Source organism: Neolamprologus brichardi, chromosome 19 (assembly GCF_056152115.1).
Source record: "Neolamprologus brichardi isolate AB-2024 chromosome 19, ASM5615211v1, whole genome shotgun sequence".
NCBI classification, from domain to species: Eukaryota; Metazoa; Chordata; class Actinopteri; order Cichliformes; family Cichlidae; genus Neolamprologus; species Neolamprologus brichardi.
Window position 1 is genome coordinate 925205 of NC_142122.1, and position 16641 is coordinate 941845.

The window sequence follows — 16641 nt, forward strand, 5'->3', positions numbered from 1 at the left end:
CAGGCATACGTTAATTCCACTTCTCATCACCGAGTTATCTCGCCCTCTGCCTGCACGCCGTCCTCCCCGTCTCACCTTTCTCTGAAGAAGCTCATGTCTGCACTGCTTTTGGGGATGTAAATATTTTATTCCTGTGGATCCTCATAAAGTATTGAATTAGATTTTTTAAAAAGGCAGGTCATAAAATGTTTTAAAGGCTCTTATTTTCACTCGTGAGACATGAAATTCTTCATTGTTTTCATTTGTGTTACATGTGCTAACCTGTGTTACGTCTGCAGGTTAGAGACACGCTGCGGTTTGCCTACTGCAGTAATGAGTAAGGGGTGATCTGTTTTCTAGCTTCACACTCTTTTAGAAAGGCTTTTCACGAGTCACAGTTCATAATAAGCCTTCTTTATTTCATAGCCACTCCCTTCATTCTGTATGAAACAAGCCCGTGTAGCTCCTCCTCCTTTAAGCCAGCTTCTTTTGGATTGGCTGTCCTACGGTGGCTCTGAACAGCAGGTGGGTGGGGTTTGTAAGTCTCTGTGACATCACAGAGCTCCAAGAATAGAAAACATGGTGATAAACTGAGTGTTTAGATCAGGCTGCTGCCTTTGGGCTCATTATTAGAAACTATACAAAGAGATAAATCGTCTCTCTGTGACCGAGCTGGAGAATAGAAAAGCAGCAGAGATTGGAAGCTGGTATATGGAAAGCCTCGATATAGCGCCATATTTGATTTAGCTTCTCATTGACTGGTGATCGCACACCTTCTGCACACTTACAGCTGGTTTATAGTTCAAACATCACTGTTCAAGGCGATTATTCATAAATGATAAAACAGCTGCTCGATTTGCTGTTTTTCTTCCTTAGAAATCATAAATAACAATCGACTCGACTCCAGGACGGAAAAGTGACGCTAACACTGACGCTAACACTGACGCTAACACAGACGCTAACACAGACGCTAACACTGACGCTAACACAGAAGTGCGTTCTTTCTCGTGTCCAGCAGGGGGCGACACCTCGCCTCGTAAAAAGAGGTCTGACTGTGTAGGAGGTTATTAGAAAGCGATCCGACAGGAAGTGTTGGAATTCTCTGTTGGAAGAGTGATTACCCTGTGCAGAGCCCGAATCCTGATTGGTTAAAAATGACTCGTTGGTACAGCGATGATTGATCAGCTGTTGTTCTTATTTCCACGTTTGTATGTGTTGCTGGGTTGACGGACATTTCTGGTTATCTCCGTTTTTGTTCACGCACATAAAGAACCGCCGGCTCTTCGTGTCTTCAGCCTGGATAAACCTAAACAGGAAGAAGCTGCTGTGTTCCTGAGCATTACGCTTGTTTCACAGCTAGCTGCTAGCCCACACTGATACCCCGCCACATCCCAGAATGCAAAGCATATGTGGCTACGAGAAGGCGTTTAGCCCAAACTTGTAATGTACACCTGGTATCTCACATCAGTCTCATTCTCAACATGAACAAACAGCTTTGGAGTTGTGAGGATGTGATCACATCAGAGTTTGAACACACTCAGCACCACGGGGTGGAAACAGCTCGATAAAAGAATAAATGCAGAGACAGAAACAGACTGATGGAGTCGATTAGCTAAACATACAGCGGTGAGCTTACATCTAAAATGAAGGCAGGTAACTGTCCTCGTCCTTCATGGCATAAAGCCTACTGCAATGGACACATATGAGTGAATAAGTTAGAATAGAACACAGTAAAGTAGAGTAGAAATATCCTTTATTTTCCCTCATTGGTGAAATTCAGGTGTTCCAGCAGCAGAGAGACAAGAAGGCAAAAGACAAAAATACTGTAAAGAAAATATAAACTCAGACTCAAAGAAACTGCAGAGATGTAAACAACTTATTGTGTTTAATAAAGATTATCTCTGTTTTTGACTCATAATTTTGGAACATTTCTTCATATCATGGTGATAAAAGCAGCGTCAGATCCTCCATCACCCACCGACGTGTGACCAACAGGAGACGGTCTTACCTGTGACTCTGAGGAGCTTCTGTTATCTAAAGCAGCAAAGATGAAGAATCAGGACACACATGGCTGAGGATGCATCTGCAGCCTGTGTGTGTGTGTCTGTGTGTGTGTGTGTGTGTGTGTCTGTGTGTGTGTCTGTGTGTGTGTGTGTGTGTGTGAGAATAGAGGATACAGAACATAGAGGAAGAAACAGAGAGATTTCATCTCCTCTCAGCCTGTATACATATCGAGAATGTAGGTCAGGCAGCCCCAGTCGCTCTCAGAGGCTGTGAGTGAGTGTGTGTGTGTGTGTGTGTGTGCGTGCGTGCGCGTGCTTACACATCACATGAATAAAGCATGTGTCTCTGCTGTAATATGTGCTTATATGTGTGTGTTTCTGTGTGACTGGTGTGATTTCTTTGGGTGTGATGTGTGTAGTTTGTGTCACAGCCCATTTCCCATACTGCAGTGTACATCACCATACAATAGGGTATCATTACAGTGAGTGAGTGTGTGTGTGTGTGTGTGTGTGTGTGTGTGTGTGTGTGTGTGTGTGTGTGTGTGTGTGTGCAGCCAATCTTCCAGCCTATTTACAGTGTGTACTGTGGCTTTGATAGATATAGAAGCCCAGAAAAGGGCAGGCATGGTCTCTTCTTTTTCTCTTAGGAATACACACACACACACACACACACACACACACACACACACACACACACACACACACACACACACACAGTCTAACAGTCCTTGGTCATATATTCTTCCTTTGTAACAAAGGAGGGGAACAAGAATAGCTGTGTGCACATCCCAGTGTGCGACTGTGTGTGTGTGTGTGTGTGTGTGTGTGTGTGTGTGTGTTCCCATTCGAGCTGAAGGCCGATTCCTCCTCCGCTTTGCTGCCTGTCGCTGTCCTTGTGCTGAAACGTGCAGATTAGCAAACCGACTGCACGACCGGAACAACATCGACACCAACAGCCGCGCTGCATCGTTTCTGCTGCACATACACGCCTTTGTCGGTCTTCTTTTCCCACACGCACACGCGTGCACACACAGACACACACACACACTTCGCGCTGATGAGGAGTCACAGAGCTGTGATTTGTCATCAGCCTCCACATGAAGACCTTGATCAGAGGACAGACCCATCACTTGCACTCTGATTATAAAGACCCAGGAGTGTGTGTGTGTGTGGGTGTGTGTGTGTGTGTGTGTGTGTTTGGGTATTTAATGGGGTAAAAGGAGGAGAAATTTACTTGAAATAATTCGCAAAGCTTGATGAATTTGTCCACAGTTAGGAGACGCTACATGAAACTTGTGCTGATTACTCACGTTAAGCTTGATGAAACTACCTGCAGTTCCTCTGACGTCCACCGGAGGCTCCACCAGCCAGTCCATGCCCACCATGTTAAACTAAACATGTTTACAGCCTGATACAGAAACTGCTTTTGGTGCCTGTTTACATTTTATTAAAACGTAAAGCTTGCATTATTGGGGGCGTGGCCTCTTTGACTGACAGGTGGATGGTGATGGCTGTAGCAGCTAGCTGCCTGCTAACTGTTTGTGCTGTTGGAGCATTTGGGACCATTTTTAATGACATCACCTGAAAATAACTTGGCTGCTGTGAGGTTAAGATCAGTTCTGGGATTTTATGTGGATGTTACTGAGCAGTGATTAGCAGGTGTCTGAGCTGGATCCTGCAGGATCTGGATCTGGGTTTGTTTGTGATGTTTGCTTGAGGACTCTGAGAATCTTTCCCAGTATGTATTTATGGACGTATGTCACCAAAGCTCATTGGTAAACATTCCAGGAAGTTGAGCTAAGGTCCAACTTCTTGACCAAACTTTCTGGCCAACAGAGCGACTGAACCAGTCTCATGACTTCCTGTGGAGTGAATTACAAGAAAACTACAGTTTTTTCTTCATGGTTTAGAGCTTGATAAATGTTCTGCACGGTGCTGGCTGTGTGGATGTTGGTTATTTGCTGCCCTCTCCAGATGTTTGACTCCAGAGGTTTACTCTGTCCTGTGACTGCTGCTGACCTCAAATACAGGAGCTGAACTGCTGTAGTTATTGATATTATTGCAAGTAAAGACGTTTAACAGAGAGATGCTAAACAGGTAAAAAATAATAAAACATGAAATGTTTGGATGATGATGTGAAGATAATATCAGAATGTTTAACCCTTTAAAGCCAGTCGGAGCGGGCACGCTCCGTTTTGCGTAACTATTTTTAAATCCCGGTAGCTCTGCAATCACGTGAGCTAGCGCAATAATTTTTTTTGCATATGAAACCGGAGGAGTTGTACTTACATCTTATGCCATCAGCTTGTCCTCGGTCACAGTTTCCTTCCACATATAGCTTTGCAAAAACTGCATAAAAAGCACTTGCAGCAACAAAAACATAATATTCCAGAAACACGCTTTGCTGATCCGATCAGCTGTTCATAACACTTCCTACGTTGGAATAGACGTCAGCGCGAACTATCGCATGTCCGCCATGACCTGCCCGAAACCGGAAGTGACGTCATTTTGCGGAAATGTAGTTTTTTTACCATCAGGGCCTCATGAGCCTATACTGGTGTTTTTAAAAGTTATGTTTGACTTTATGACTTTCTGTGTGGTTTCTGGGATGCTTAGGAGTCATATTGCACTGCTGGAAATAGTTTATTTTGATGCATATGCTGCTTTTTTGCAAATTTGCAAATTTGCATTATAATATTTATTTCCGTTTTTCCTGCAGTGTATAAAAATTGGTGTATTTCAAAAATAAAACTATGAAGACACTCAAAATAAATTTCCTGTGGTGGGAAACTATTTTGTGCAACTTTTTTGTATTTACAGTTTTGAGGGATAAGCCTCTTAAATTTCTCTAACTAGAAATATATGTTAAAAAAACAAAAACGATTTTCAATTTTTTTGTAGTTTGTTACACTTTTTTTTTTTGCAATTTATGTAATTACTATGCACTTAATGCAGACATATTATTAAAATTTAGCCTGTAATGGTTGTATTGATGTATATCAACTTGAAATGCTCCCAAAAATGGCTCCACAGCATGTAAACATATAATATAAGCTCTGGCGGACTTGGTTCTATGGTAGGTCTTAAAGGGTTAAACAGAAATGGAAACTTTGGGTGAGACCTGATTATTGCTGATGTTTCTGTGCAGCTTTTTCAAACCTGGCGCTGTAGATTTATTCCAAACCGTGCAGCAGCAGATTAACGACCTCGTGCTGTCTTAAATTAAAATAAGTAAACTGTCATGTTTATTGCTGCCAAAAACAAGTTAAACACATTTGGACAGTGAAGGAATGTCAGGATTCTTGCTCAGAAAAAGGATCAACATGCTCTGAAGTCAGAGCACAAAAACCTTTTTTGTAACAAAATATCGATTTCTGCTGTCCCTGTATCCATACATTATTAGCAAACAAAATATCACCATGCTACACAGTATCCATTTTTCCCCCCACCCCTACTGTTTACGTCCAGAATTCAAGCAAAAGCATAAATGTTTCAGTAATTTCCTGCTAAGCTCTCGTAAATCTTTTAACTCATGAATTCGGAGATCATTTCATTGAAGCTGAAAGAGTTTGTTTCATTTGGACTCACAAATGTTTCATGAAGTCGAGGTCTGTAAAAGTCGGTTGGTTCGCAGCGTTTGTCTCGTTGTCCGGCTGCACAGTCGTGACTATAAAGAGGAATAAACATGTGCGAGAAAATTAATTTACAGTTTTACATTTTTGCACAGTCGTCCGACAGATAGACGAGTTCGCCTAAAAAGGTGCTCAGAAACAGGAAGCAAACGGTTGATTCTTTTACCTCTCGAGCTGCTGTTTTATCTGCAGGTTTTACATTTCTGCAGCCACCCACGTCCGAATCCGCTCCGACTTTGTTTTATTCCCACGTTTTCTGAATGAAATGCCCCGGAGGCTGTAATCAAATACGAACCGGCAGCCTCTGACGTGTTTTTTTCATGAAACAAAGGCAGTGGGGCCGCGCTCGTAAAATGAAAATATAGTTAGAGTGTCCCATTGTTTCACATTAGGGTTTCCTGTTAATAGCCACTTTCAAAGTTGTTTGTGCGATCCCCTTACAGCCCCCACCCACGCTGCCTCCGCACGCACCGTTCAAACTACAAAGAAGAAACGCTGCAAAGAAAGTGGAAAGCAGAGGTGTGTGTGTGTGTGTGTGTGTGTTTGTGTGTGTGTGTGTGTGGATGGGGGTAGAAAGAGACCCCCTGCTGGTTCAAAGTAAAGTCCGCTTAAGCACCAGCACTCCTTTTACATAACGCAGACACACTCAGTGTACGGCTGTTAGTCCTCAGGGAGCAGCTATTGTTTGGATTCACTCTGCTTTCAGCGTGTGTGTGTGTGTGTGTGTGTGTGTGTGTGTGTGTGTGTGTGTGTGTGTTACGGCCGTCTGCTGCGCTCCCTATGGGGGCCTTCACTCTACACACCATCGACACCTCATCTGTTCTCCTTCCATACGTTTTCTCAATTAGCTGCAGTGGATGGAGGAGCATTGACAGGCGGAGGGAGGGTTGACATGTTCCCTCACACCTCCGTCTCCTCCGTCTTCTTCCCTTTCTCCATCTCGGGTCATTTTTTTCCCATCGACAGAGCGGGGACCCCCCTCTCTGCCTCCTCTTCCTCGAGCTCAGCAGAGGATGGAGAGCCGAGGAGAGGAATCATGGAGGCAGGCACGGATCATTAGCTATATTTGTCCCCACTTCCTGCAGCAGATGATAGATCTAGCTAATTACCCCATGTTGCCAAGCCTATCGCACACGACAAGCGGCCGTCGTTATGGCGGAAATCAGCGTTGGCTTTGGCGTGCGCCGCATAGCTGACGCTATATGACTATTCATGAGCCCGGAGTCAAAGGAGGAGAGGAAATTTCAGACGCTGTCACGGCTCTGTGTGTGAATGGGATTGTTCTGGGAATGATTTTAATGATGCGTGTTCTCCTTCCTCCCTCTGTGCAGAAAATGAGTTTGGAGGAGACGTGGTGAGCCGCTCCTCCCTCGCCGAACGTCAGAAGGTCACGCTGGAAGCAGAGGTCGGGGCCAACGAGCTGTGTCACGCCCACAACGCTTCAGGTACAGCGCGTCTGCAGGATCATGTTGGTTTTCCTCCTGAAATCATGGCAACAATGAGCTTTTATGACTCTTTGTACTGATTTATTTATTTGCTCACACAAAAACGTGTTGGAAACCAAACTGCAGGTTCTGGAGCTTCAGCTTCGATCGCTGCCTGGATATCAAAAGCAGATTCAGCGATCACGTCGTCCAATAAAAGCTTCAGCCAAACATTTAGGAACCAGATTTTTTTACTTTAATTTATCAGCTTATCGATCACCTGCTCTGAATCCTGTCCTGCTTCCTGGGAAAGCACCTGAGACCATGGCTGTATCCCAATTCAGGGTCTGCAGCCTTAAAGGCCGCATTTTAAGGCCAATTACGTCACAGCGACGCGACGAAGGCTGTCCCAATTCGAATGCTGCTCGAAATGCGGCCCTCAAATGCGTCCTTCATTTCACTGAATTTTAAGGACGTGGCGGTGTAGACTTCGTGGCCCAACATATCCCAGAATGCATAGCGCGGCGGTGGGTGTGGATAATTTTGCCGAAAAAAAACGGCAGATGAGGGGCGCCCGAAGAGTAAACTTTAAGTAAGTACTGAATATTATGTCACTTATTTATGTGCAAATGTTTAATAACGAAGATCATTAAAACATTCCTGTTGGCCACATGTCGGCAAAGTTATGTGACATTAGTGACGTTTGTACTAACTTGGTTTTAAAGCCTTTACTTTAAAATATACGCCGTTCAATAGCTGAGCTTAATCAGAGAATGATCAAAGCTCATGTAGAAACAAACGAACAAACGAACAAAAGATTTTCTCCTTCATTTCTGTCAAACAAAGCCGTATGAAACGTTTCCAGCTGTTAGTATCATGGTTGCTAGGCAACCTGGGCAGCGCAACGGAGGCTACACCGTCCCATTTCACAAGCCTCGCACTTCCGGCCTTAGCGGTCTTTAAGTACGCGGCCCTCGAGGATCGTTGAGGCTGCAGACCCTGAATTGGGATACAACCCATGAAGTCATCAGGAAAGTGAGCAGGAAGCTTATTTTCCATACAGTCAGACAGAAGAGTCGCCCCCTGCAGGACAGCAGAAAGAACTGCACAGGTACATTTTAGTGCTAGTGTTAGCTTATATCTGCACCCTGTTGCATAGACGTGGTCACCTCTGGCTCCACCAAAACATGGCACAAACATGTCCCGGTGGTGTGTCCATCCTTTATGGCTAAGTCTCAGGGTCAGGTGACTATAGAAGCCCAGATGTTTACAGCTGCTTTTATGTAACGATCAAACGCGAGGCTCAAAGATGGAATGTTTTCCAAGCGTCCGGATGGCGAGGCTGAATAAAATCAGAGTTTTATGAAGGATAAAACATGAGATCCGCTTAGTCGTTAAAGAAATCAGGTTAGTTTCACATCCACACCGTTCCAGCGCGCTGTCATCGGCGGACCAGCTCATAAATTGTTTTATTATATTGCGATCGCAGCGTTTCAGCGCCCTGCACAGCTGCTGTCACCCACCAAAACCATTTTCATTCCTAGTTAGGAATCACTCCCCAGATTTCAGCCTCACACACACACACACACACACCGAACGCCCACTCAGATGCTATCTCGGCGGCCCTTCACACTAATTCAGATGCACTTAGCGTCGGTTTGGCACACGTGTTTACTGCCACTGGATGATGCACGCCGTAAATACCTATTTGCAGTGAAATTCGATAATGCCAGCACGGTTTTGGTGGCTCCCCCCTGCTGCTACGCTGCACAGAATATCAATGTGTGTGTGTGTGTGTGTGTGTGTGTCTGTGTGTCTGTGTGTGTGTCTGTGTGTGTGTCTGTGTGTGTGTGAGGGTAGGGTTGGGCGCCATATGCCTGAAACGCATTCTCCCAAAACTTCAAGGGTAAAACAAAGGGAAGCAATGACGATGTGAACTGTTGTGACAGATGTCTGAGCCCCACCCCCTCCTCCCCCTCCCCCCCTCCCCCATCACCACCTAGATCATAAACACACAAAATGCTTGTTCTGTGTCTCTGTGCATATTCCAACGCTAACCCCGTTTCTCCTCCCTGAAACCTTTTTTGATGCATTTTATTTTTGCACTGATCTCGACGCTGATCGACGCTGCTGCTGTTTCCTGTATGTGAGCTGAATTAAGAGTCTCGCTGCCGTTCGTGACCTGCTTCGTGTGTTTGTGCAGCCCAGGCTAAAATTCATGGATGCAAATCAGAAAACACGTGAAGAACTTCCAAATAAGGACGCGCTAAAAGGATTGTGCTCTGTTTGGATTCTACCAAATAAAGCCGCGAGGACGTCATGCGTGAAATGAAGAGTGAATTACTCCGTTAGCTTCATTAACATTAAGGTTGTGCATCAAAAGTTCAGCCTCTCTGAACTGGACTCTGCTGCTTCCAGCTCCGTGGTTTCATCAGTGAGCAGCTTTGCATGATTCTCTCCTCGTAATAATCCTTCTTTAACCGCCTCACCTCATCCTCTGTCTGAAACTGCTTTAGCTCCTCCCCCTTTAAAGCATTTTATTCTGATTGGCACTCTCTCACAAATAAACAGAAGGTAGGTGTGGCTTCTGTGTCTGGGATGACCATGTAAGGGCCATCTCTGTGACGTCATAAAGATCCCGGAGAATAAAAAACAGTCTGAGCTGTGCCTCGCAGCGCTGCTGAACACGTGTTTGTCATGTTTGCACGAACACGCGGCGCTCATCAGAGGGTTCATCTAGGCGCCACTGAGTCCTACACCAGTCTGAAACGTGATTGGCCGACTGCAACATTAATGTTCAAGCTGAGATTTTGTGTTTCTGTTTTTTTTAACAAACATTTGTGGCTTCAGACTAAATTCTGCTGAAACTTTTATAATAATTAATTAATAATAATAATAATTAATAGCAGGAATCCTGCTGAGCCTGTGAAAGCTGATGAAGCCGTTTATTGTTGTCAGTGTAGAAAAATAAAAAACTGTTAAACTTTAACGACCTGTAATAACTTTGTTTTTGAAAAATATCATTTTAGTTTCGATGTCTTGATGCAAACGTCACCAAACATGGTGCACACCATGACTGCGTAACTCTGCAGGTTACTCATATTTTAGATTGAACATATTGTTTTATTATTTTGTAATGGATGAAGCGTACAAACTGTGGGGGGCGGGGCGGCGGAGCACTAACCTTCTTCCAAACGGGACATGAATCAGCGGTTGCCCGGCGATGCCGGGGACTGATTGTATCCGAGCAACCTTGGCCAAGGTCACCTGCTGAATGCAACCTGTCTGCAAACAGTCTCAGTCTGACTGATGGAGGTTCCTCACGGCCTCGTTAATAATCACAGACGGGTCGTCAGCAGCTATGTTCTGGTTTTGTTCTCATATCGAAGCAAAGTTGCTGCGAGTTTGAGGCCTGTGAGCTTCTGGAGTCTGATTGGAAACAGTTGATGTGAGTTTCTGTGGATGTAGCAACAGATTTGTTTCCACTTCATCCAGTCACACACTGATGACTGAGAGTCTGATTCCTGTTTCATGGATGTGTTAAAGCACCAAACTGCTTCAAAGACAACAGGATCAAACGTTTGTTGGTTACAGTCGTTTGTCTCCCTCGTGTCTCCGGTCCAAAGACGACTAAGTCCTGCTTTGAATCACAGTTCTTAACGATGAACGATGAGTTTATGAAAAAAAGGAAAATTCATTAACTTAAACATTTACCGAACGTTCAGTGGACAGTTTTCATTTTGACACAGTTAGTTGGGTTAAATCTGCTCGCTGTGCACAAATAATCCCACATGCAGAGTTTTCTCATCGTTCGAGGTGTTTCCTTAACTAAGCAGTGTGAACGTTTGGAGCAGGGATCAGCATGACTCAGTGGTCATTCATCTGGGCCTTTAATGCCATTGATCCCAGCTCTAATTGAGACACAGACAGAGAAGGAGTGGGCCTCCAACTAATCCTCAATAAGCAGGCTAACCTTCATTACAGCCGTGACATTTTCCCATGGGGTGCTAAGAGAGAGAAAAAGCCAGACGGAATACGCATGACTCGCCAACATATGGCGAGCTGCAGAGGCGTGCGCGCTTCCCGGGTCCAAGTCTCCCGAGGAAGCTCGAGGGAAGTAAACGACGAGGCTTCCCGGATCCGCTCGTGTTCGGCGGCGACTCGGGTCTCGCTTCAAACCCTCAGAGAGCGTCTGACAGCGTCAGATAGGCTCTGTTAGCATGTGTGCATAAACAAGCCGGACTTTAGTCCACAGCTCGTATCTCCTCTGCACGCATGGAAAGGCCAGCCGTCGCTTACCAATCAGTTCACAGGATGTTGGAGGCAGCTGAGAGATTTGGATTTTTAAAGGTGCTTTATGTTGCAGGGCCTCCCGACTGAACCGTGCTGACGTGTGTCGGGCTAACATCCTGCTGGAAGCTGCTATCTCCGCCGATGAAGTGAAGCGAAAACCGTGAAGAATAATCCAAAGTCCAAAGTTTTAAATCAAATTCTTGTAGCCACGCAGCAATGTTTGTCCCACCCACGATGCCGCTGGGGCTCGTGTATGTCAGACCTGCACATCCCTCTGAGGCAGGTTTATCCTCTCAACGAGCCGTCATAAATCCCAACACCTCGGAGCGTCCCTGCTTTATTTCCAGATGTCCCTAAATATTCATGCCTGCCTGGCAGGTTTGGGCTGTGACGGAGGCCCTGTTTGGATGTCTCTTTTTATTAAACGTGATTTATTAACACCACACTTACTTTACTGTAGAGCCCCTCAGCTCTAATGGTGTGTTTCTTTACGAACGCCCATAAATGTTTCGACGGGAGAAAAATAAAATGATGAAAAGCGAGGATACCTCGTAAATCTTATTAGTGCAGTAAGGAGGGACCGGCTGAGCGCGTGTTGTTGGTGTGTGTGAGAGCGGGAGATTAAAATGAGACTAAAATGCCCAGTGCTCTTCTGTTTTATCAAAGCTTCTCTGGAACAACGAGCAGCGGCGATGCTATCGCTCCAACATGTGTAATCCACCTCAGACTGGATGAAAAGTCACCTTGTGGGTTTTTATACCTCGTGTCGGCTCTTTCAGGGCGGATGCTGCGGTATCTGCACCTTTCATGGAGACGTAAAAGTCTTTGTTCCTTCGTGTGCTGGCTGTGTGCTCGCATGGCTCGTGTTAATAATTAGATGATTCCCAACAATCACTTCAAATCAGCAGGAGGAGCTTTTAATGGTGCGGACAGGAAGTGCTTTTATTGTGCAGCTCAGTGTTTGGGTTTCAGTGATCCAAGTGAAATATTCTGTCCTGACAGAAGCGCCAATTCGTCAGCTTTCTGAGCCCCTCCTGGATGGATGAACTCCTCACCAGAGATGGGCATGGGGTAATCCGATTACTTTTTTCAAGTAACGAGTAAAGTAAGGGATTACTATTACAAAAACGGTAATTAGATTACCGTTACTTTCCCGTAGGAACGCTGCGTTACTGCGTTACTAAAACCGTGATTTTTTGCGAGAATGTCTCATGACAGTGACGTAAGCGAGTGTGACGTTCGTGACAACAGCTGTGTGCAGATCAACAATGGATCATATATCGAGTGCAGAGAGAGTATGAGCGTGCAGCGTTTAAAGCGTGGAAGTACTGACCTTACTTTGAGTTTGATTCCATAAAAAGTGACAAAAACATTAGTGTCCGTTGTGCGTGGGAAGAAAACTTCTTTTTACAGCGAAAAAACCCCTAAACTTCCAAACAAGCACCGAGTAGCTACGACGTAATGGGAAACTCACAGAGAAACTCGCGGATTCTTCCACTGACCGCTGCACACCTGCACCAGGGTAACCCTCCGCCTACCCCACTCCTGCTTTACAGGTGAAAATAGAGCAACAGGACCGCTAGTCTTTGACTTTATTTATTTTCTGCTGTGTTTTACTTGCATCTATTTGAAAGACTGAGTGTAAGCACAAAAAATATTTTATTTTATGTGCTGGAATGTGCAGAAAATAGGTTTAAATGTTAAACTAATTTCTTCCAGTCAGAGAATGTTGCAGATAATTAAATGTTTGCTTGATGCATAAAGTTAAAAGATTAAAACTAATAAAACAAGTTTTAAAAAGAGACTTTTCCATTTGATTACATTTTGTATGATGATTATGTAGAAAAAGTAGAATTGGGCTGAAAGATCTATCACTTTATCACCTATTCAGGTTGTAAATCGTGTTTTTAAAAAGTAACTAAGTAACTAAGTAATTAATTACTTTGAAAATAAGTAATCAGTAAAGTAACTGGATTACTTTTTTGGGGAAGTAATCAGTAATTAGTTACTGATTACTTTTTTCAAGTAACTTGACCAACACTGCTCCTCACCAATCTTTGAGGGCCGGCCAAAATAAAGAAATAAAACCTGCAGTTCCTCTAACGCCCACCAGGGGCTCCAGCAGTGATGGGAGTCCTCATGTTAAACTGGCCTGATACACAAACTGCTTCCTCCTTCAGCACAGCTGTGTGACCAGGAAATACTGTTGTTCAGCCCCACAGCAGGGCTCCATGTGAAAGGAAGGTGGAATATTTATCCCAGGAAACGAAGTTTGATGTTTGATGAGGTCAATAAATCTGTAACCTGACTGATTGAACAGTCACATGTTTATGTATAAAAGCTGGCACCGAGGGGCAGATGGAGGATAAAGAGTGACCATGAAGCTTCTTTGGAGTCAGCTCACAAACTCCGTCATCTGTTGTGGTCAGACTTTGGAAATTAATACAGTTCCCAAAGAGTTCCTGAGGAAAAGCGAAGCACAGCATTGGCGTTACGCCCGTGGGTTTGGCTGTTTGCTTTCATGAGGTTTTTAGGTCTCTGTTACCAGCGCAGGGCGACAACTCGAATCTTACTGAAGGATTTTAATCATTTACACAAACGCTGCCGTCGGTCGTCTCGTGAAATGTTCTTTCCGATGTCAGGTGTGAATTGAAATGTTTGACAAGCTGCAGAAAAGTCCCGAGCACCTGAGCGAACATGGATCCAAATGAAAGCTAATTTTGCGACGTGTCTGTTGTGTGTTTAACAGCTTGTTTGTGCCTCTCTGCAGATGGAGGTGGATGCAGATGATAAGCGCCATCGCACACGCTCCAAAGGTATCCGCACACACACGCACATGGACGCACACACCATTCAGGGTGACCTTCACTCCCCCAACACAAATACACACAGCGCACACACGCTACTGCACAAATCCCAGACTGTCACACTCGAGTTGGCTTTTCTCGCGGCTCTCTGCTCCTCTGTCGCTCGTTTTATATCTGACAGAAACAGAAATCCACATTTTAAGAGCTTTGTTCACAATGAAATATCTACCGCAGCGATATCCACTCCTACGAAGCCCTGCGAAGTGAAAACAGGTGATTGAACTTTATTTAAACCAAAGAAACGGCAGCTGTCAGCGACTCTCCTCTGGAAAATAAAACCGAACCGAGGCTCGGTCCACTCTGAAACATCTAAGATGCTACATTCATATTTTATCCACTCTGAGTGCCCGACATCTTTGACCAGGCGAGGATGAAAGCGGCGACCGCTGCTCCTCCATCACGAGGATCAAGCAGCTCGTTAGCCGTGTGGTTGAAGTTCAGGCGAAACCAAAGATGTGTCACTGAGATCATCGTTCCCTTCATTTAAACAGAGAGGATCTGCAGTATAACATGGGACTGACCTTTGACCTTTGTTCGCTAATCCCAGTGATGTTTAAGCCCGGATCCTTCTACAGCTCTCATCTGTGAAGCTAGTCCCGGCTGTTAGACGAGCAGCATTTAGAAAAGTTTAGTTTTGGCAATCAGTGACATACAAACCATCTCAAACGGACGTCTAACAGTCCTGCAGCGAGTCTGCTGGGTCAAGGGTCACGTCTGTGCACCAAAGGACAGGATCCCAAACGCTAGAATAGAATAGAATAGAATAGCACTTTATTGCCACTGTTCATGTACAAGGAAATTATGGGATCTTGGTGACTTCGGGTTCAGGTCTTTAGACTTGGTTTTTAGGAATAATCCATTTTATTATTATTATTATTATTATTATCATTGTTGTTGTTGTTGTTGTTGTTACTTTCGGAGCTTCCATCATCTACATGCTTTTTGTCCCATGAAATTAAAGTGAAATATTCCAACCAAAGACACATTGTATCTAAATTGTTCTCATTGTGATGGCTCAGCTCTCACAATGTTACTTTTTTCCTTTCAACATATTTATTTGTTCATTTATGATCACTCGTGACACTCGAACATTTTGCACTTTTTAAAATCACAGATGTTAAATATAAATAATCGAACCAGTTTTGTTGTCATGAAAGTTTAAAGATTATTTCTTATCGTCACACCAAACCTTTCTGCTCCAGCTGCCTCTGAATGCAGCAAAATAAACGTGTATCGTCTGCAAACATGACAGCGTTTTACTGTTTACTAGCACAAAACCCAAATGTGTATATATCATATCATATAAAAATATTATATCAAAATAAAATGCTGCCACAGAGAAATTACAAATTAAATTTCGACTCTTATATTATAAAGTATATTGAATCTTTGGTCTTTATAATCATATTTGTCACCATGTTGAGATTTTTCCTGCAATAATTCTTTTAATTTTAAATCATAGATTTGAATCAATTTCTTTTCAGTTTCCAAACGTTGTAATATTTAGATTTAGAGACAGTTTAACATTAAACTGTAGTTTTTAATGTTTATCTTAAAAGCTTTGTTATTATTAGTTTCAGTTTTTTTAGTTTATCAAATATGATATAATATTTATCAGTTTAACGGGTGTTACATTTCAGTGTGTCATGTAGTCGTCCTGGTCTGACTTTGTGACACTGCATCGTTTCCATATTGTTGATCCAAACATTCAGACGAGAGTAATAAGCTGCAGACAGATCACACACGTCCTCAGACACAAGTATAGACGATGACGTTCCCTCCAGCTCCGAGTTTCCCTGATGATGTCACAGGAAACTGATGCAGAGTCGCAGTTGTGGCCGTTCAGGCGGATTTCACATGTTTCATAATCTCTCTGTGTTTCTCTTCCAGTGCCTGTGGATCCAGCATTAACAGAGCTTTTCAGGTCAGTGGGAATGAACACGCACGCACACACACACACACAAACCTGCCTGTTTTCCATGATGATCCCATACTCGGGATTCTTTCTGTATTCCTGCCTCTCTGTGTGAGCTCCTCCCGTTGGATCCTCTGATAACAGCAGAACAAAAACATGCACCACCAACTCCACACATGAAATATTAAATAAGAGGATTTCTTGTCTGTTTTTCTCTCATGTTCTCAATGTTATTTCGATGATAGTCGATTATCAATGCATTAAGCATTCAGCACAGTTCCTTCTCTCTTTCTACGCCTACAGCCCTCAAAGTTCTCGCTGGGTGAGTGGAGTGGGTGGAAGGTAGAACTTTATTCTCTTTGTCACTGGAAAAGTTTCCCCTCAGAACAGTTTTAGGAGGTGCCGTCATTTCTAAAACCATCCACTGTGTCAGGAACTACTTCAGGATACTAATTAGCTTAATTTACCTGCTTTAAGTAAGGTAACGTGACTGGAGCCACATTTAAGCTGTTAAAGCTTCGTGCTGCA

At 43.9% G+C, this 16641-nt stretch overlaps 1 protein-coding gene across 11 annotated transcripts in view; it reads left to right on the forward strand.

Annotated features, from left to right (window-relative positions):
• myt1lb (myelin transcription factor 1-like, b) overlaps window positions 1-16641 on the forward strand; it is a 116481-nt gene that overhangs the window by 34683 nt on the left and 65157 nt on the right. For 10 of the 11 annotated variants that reach the window (XM_087832699.1, XM_087832697.1, XM_087832698.1 and 7 more), the window contains 3 exons: window positions 6946-7059; window positions 14102-14147; window positions 16089-16122. In XM_087832699.1, coding sequence (XP_087688825.1) covers window positions 14102-14147; window positions 16089-16122 — 80 coding nt within the window. In that variant the 5' untranslated portion in view covers window positions 6946-7059. Of the gene's footprint in view, window positions 1-5904; window positions 6134-6945; window positions 7060-14101; window positions 14148-16088; window positions 16123-16641 lie in introns of those variants that run through there. The other variant, XM_087832701.1, reaches the window with a different exon arrangement.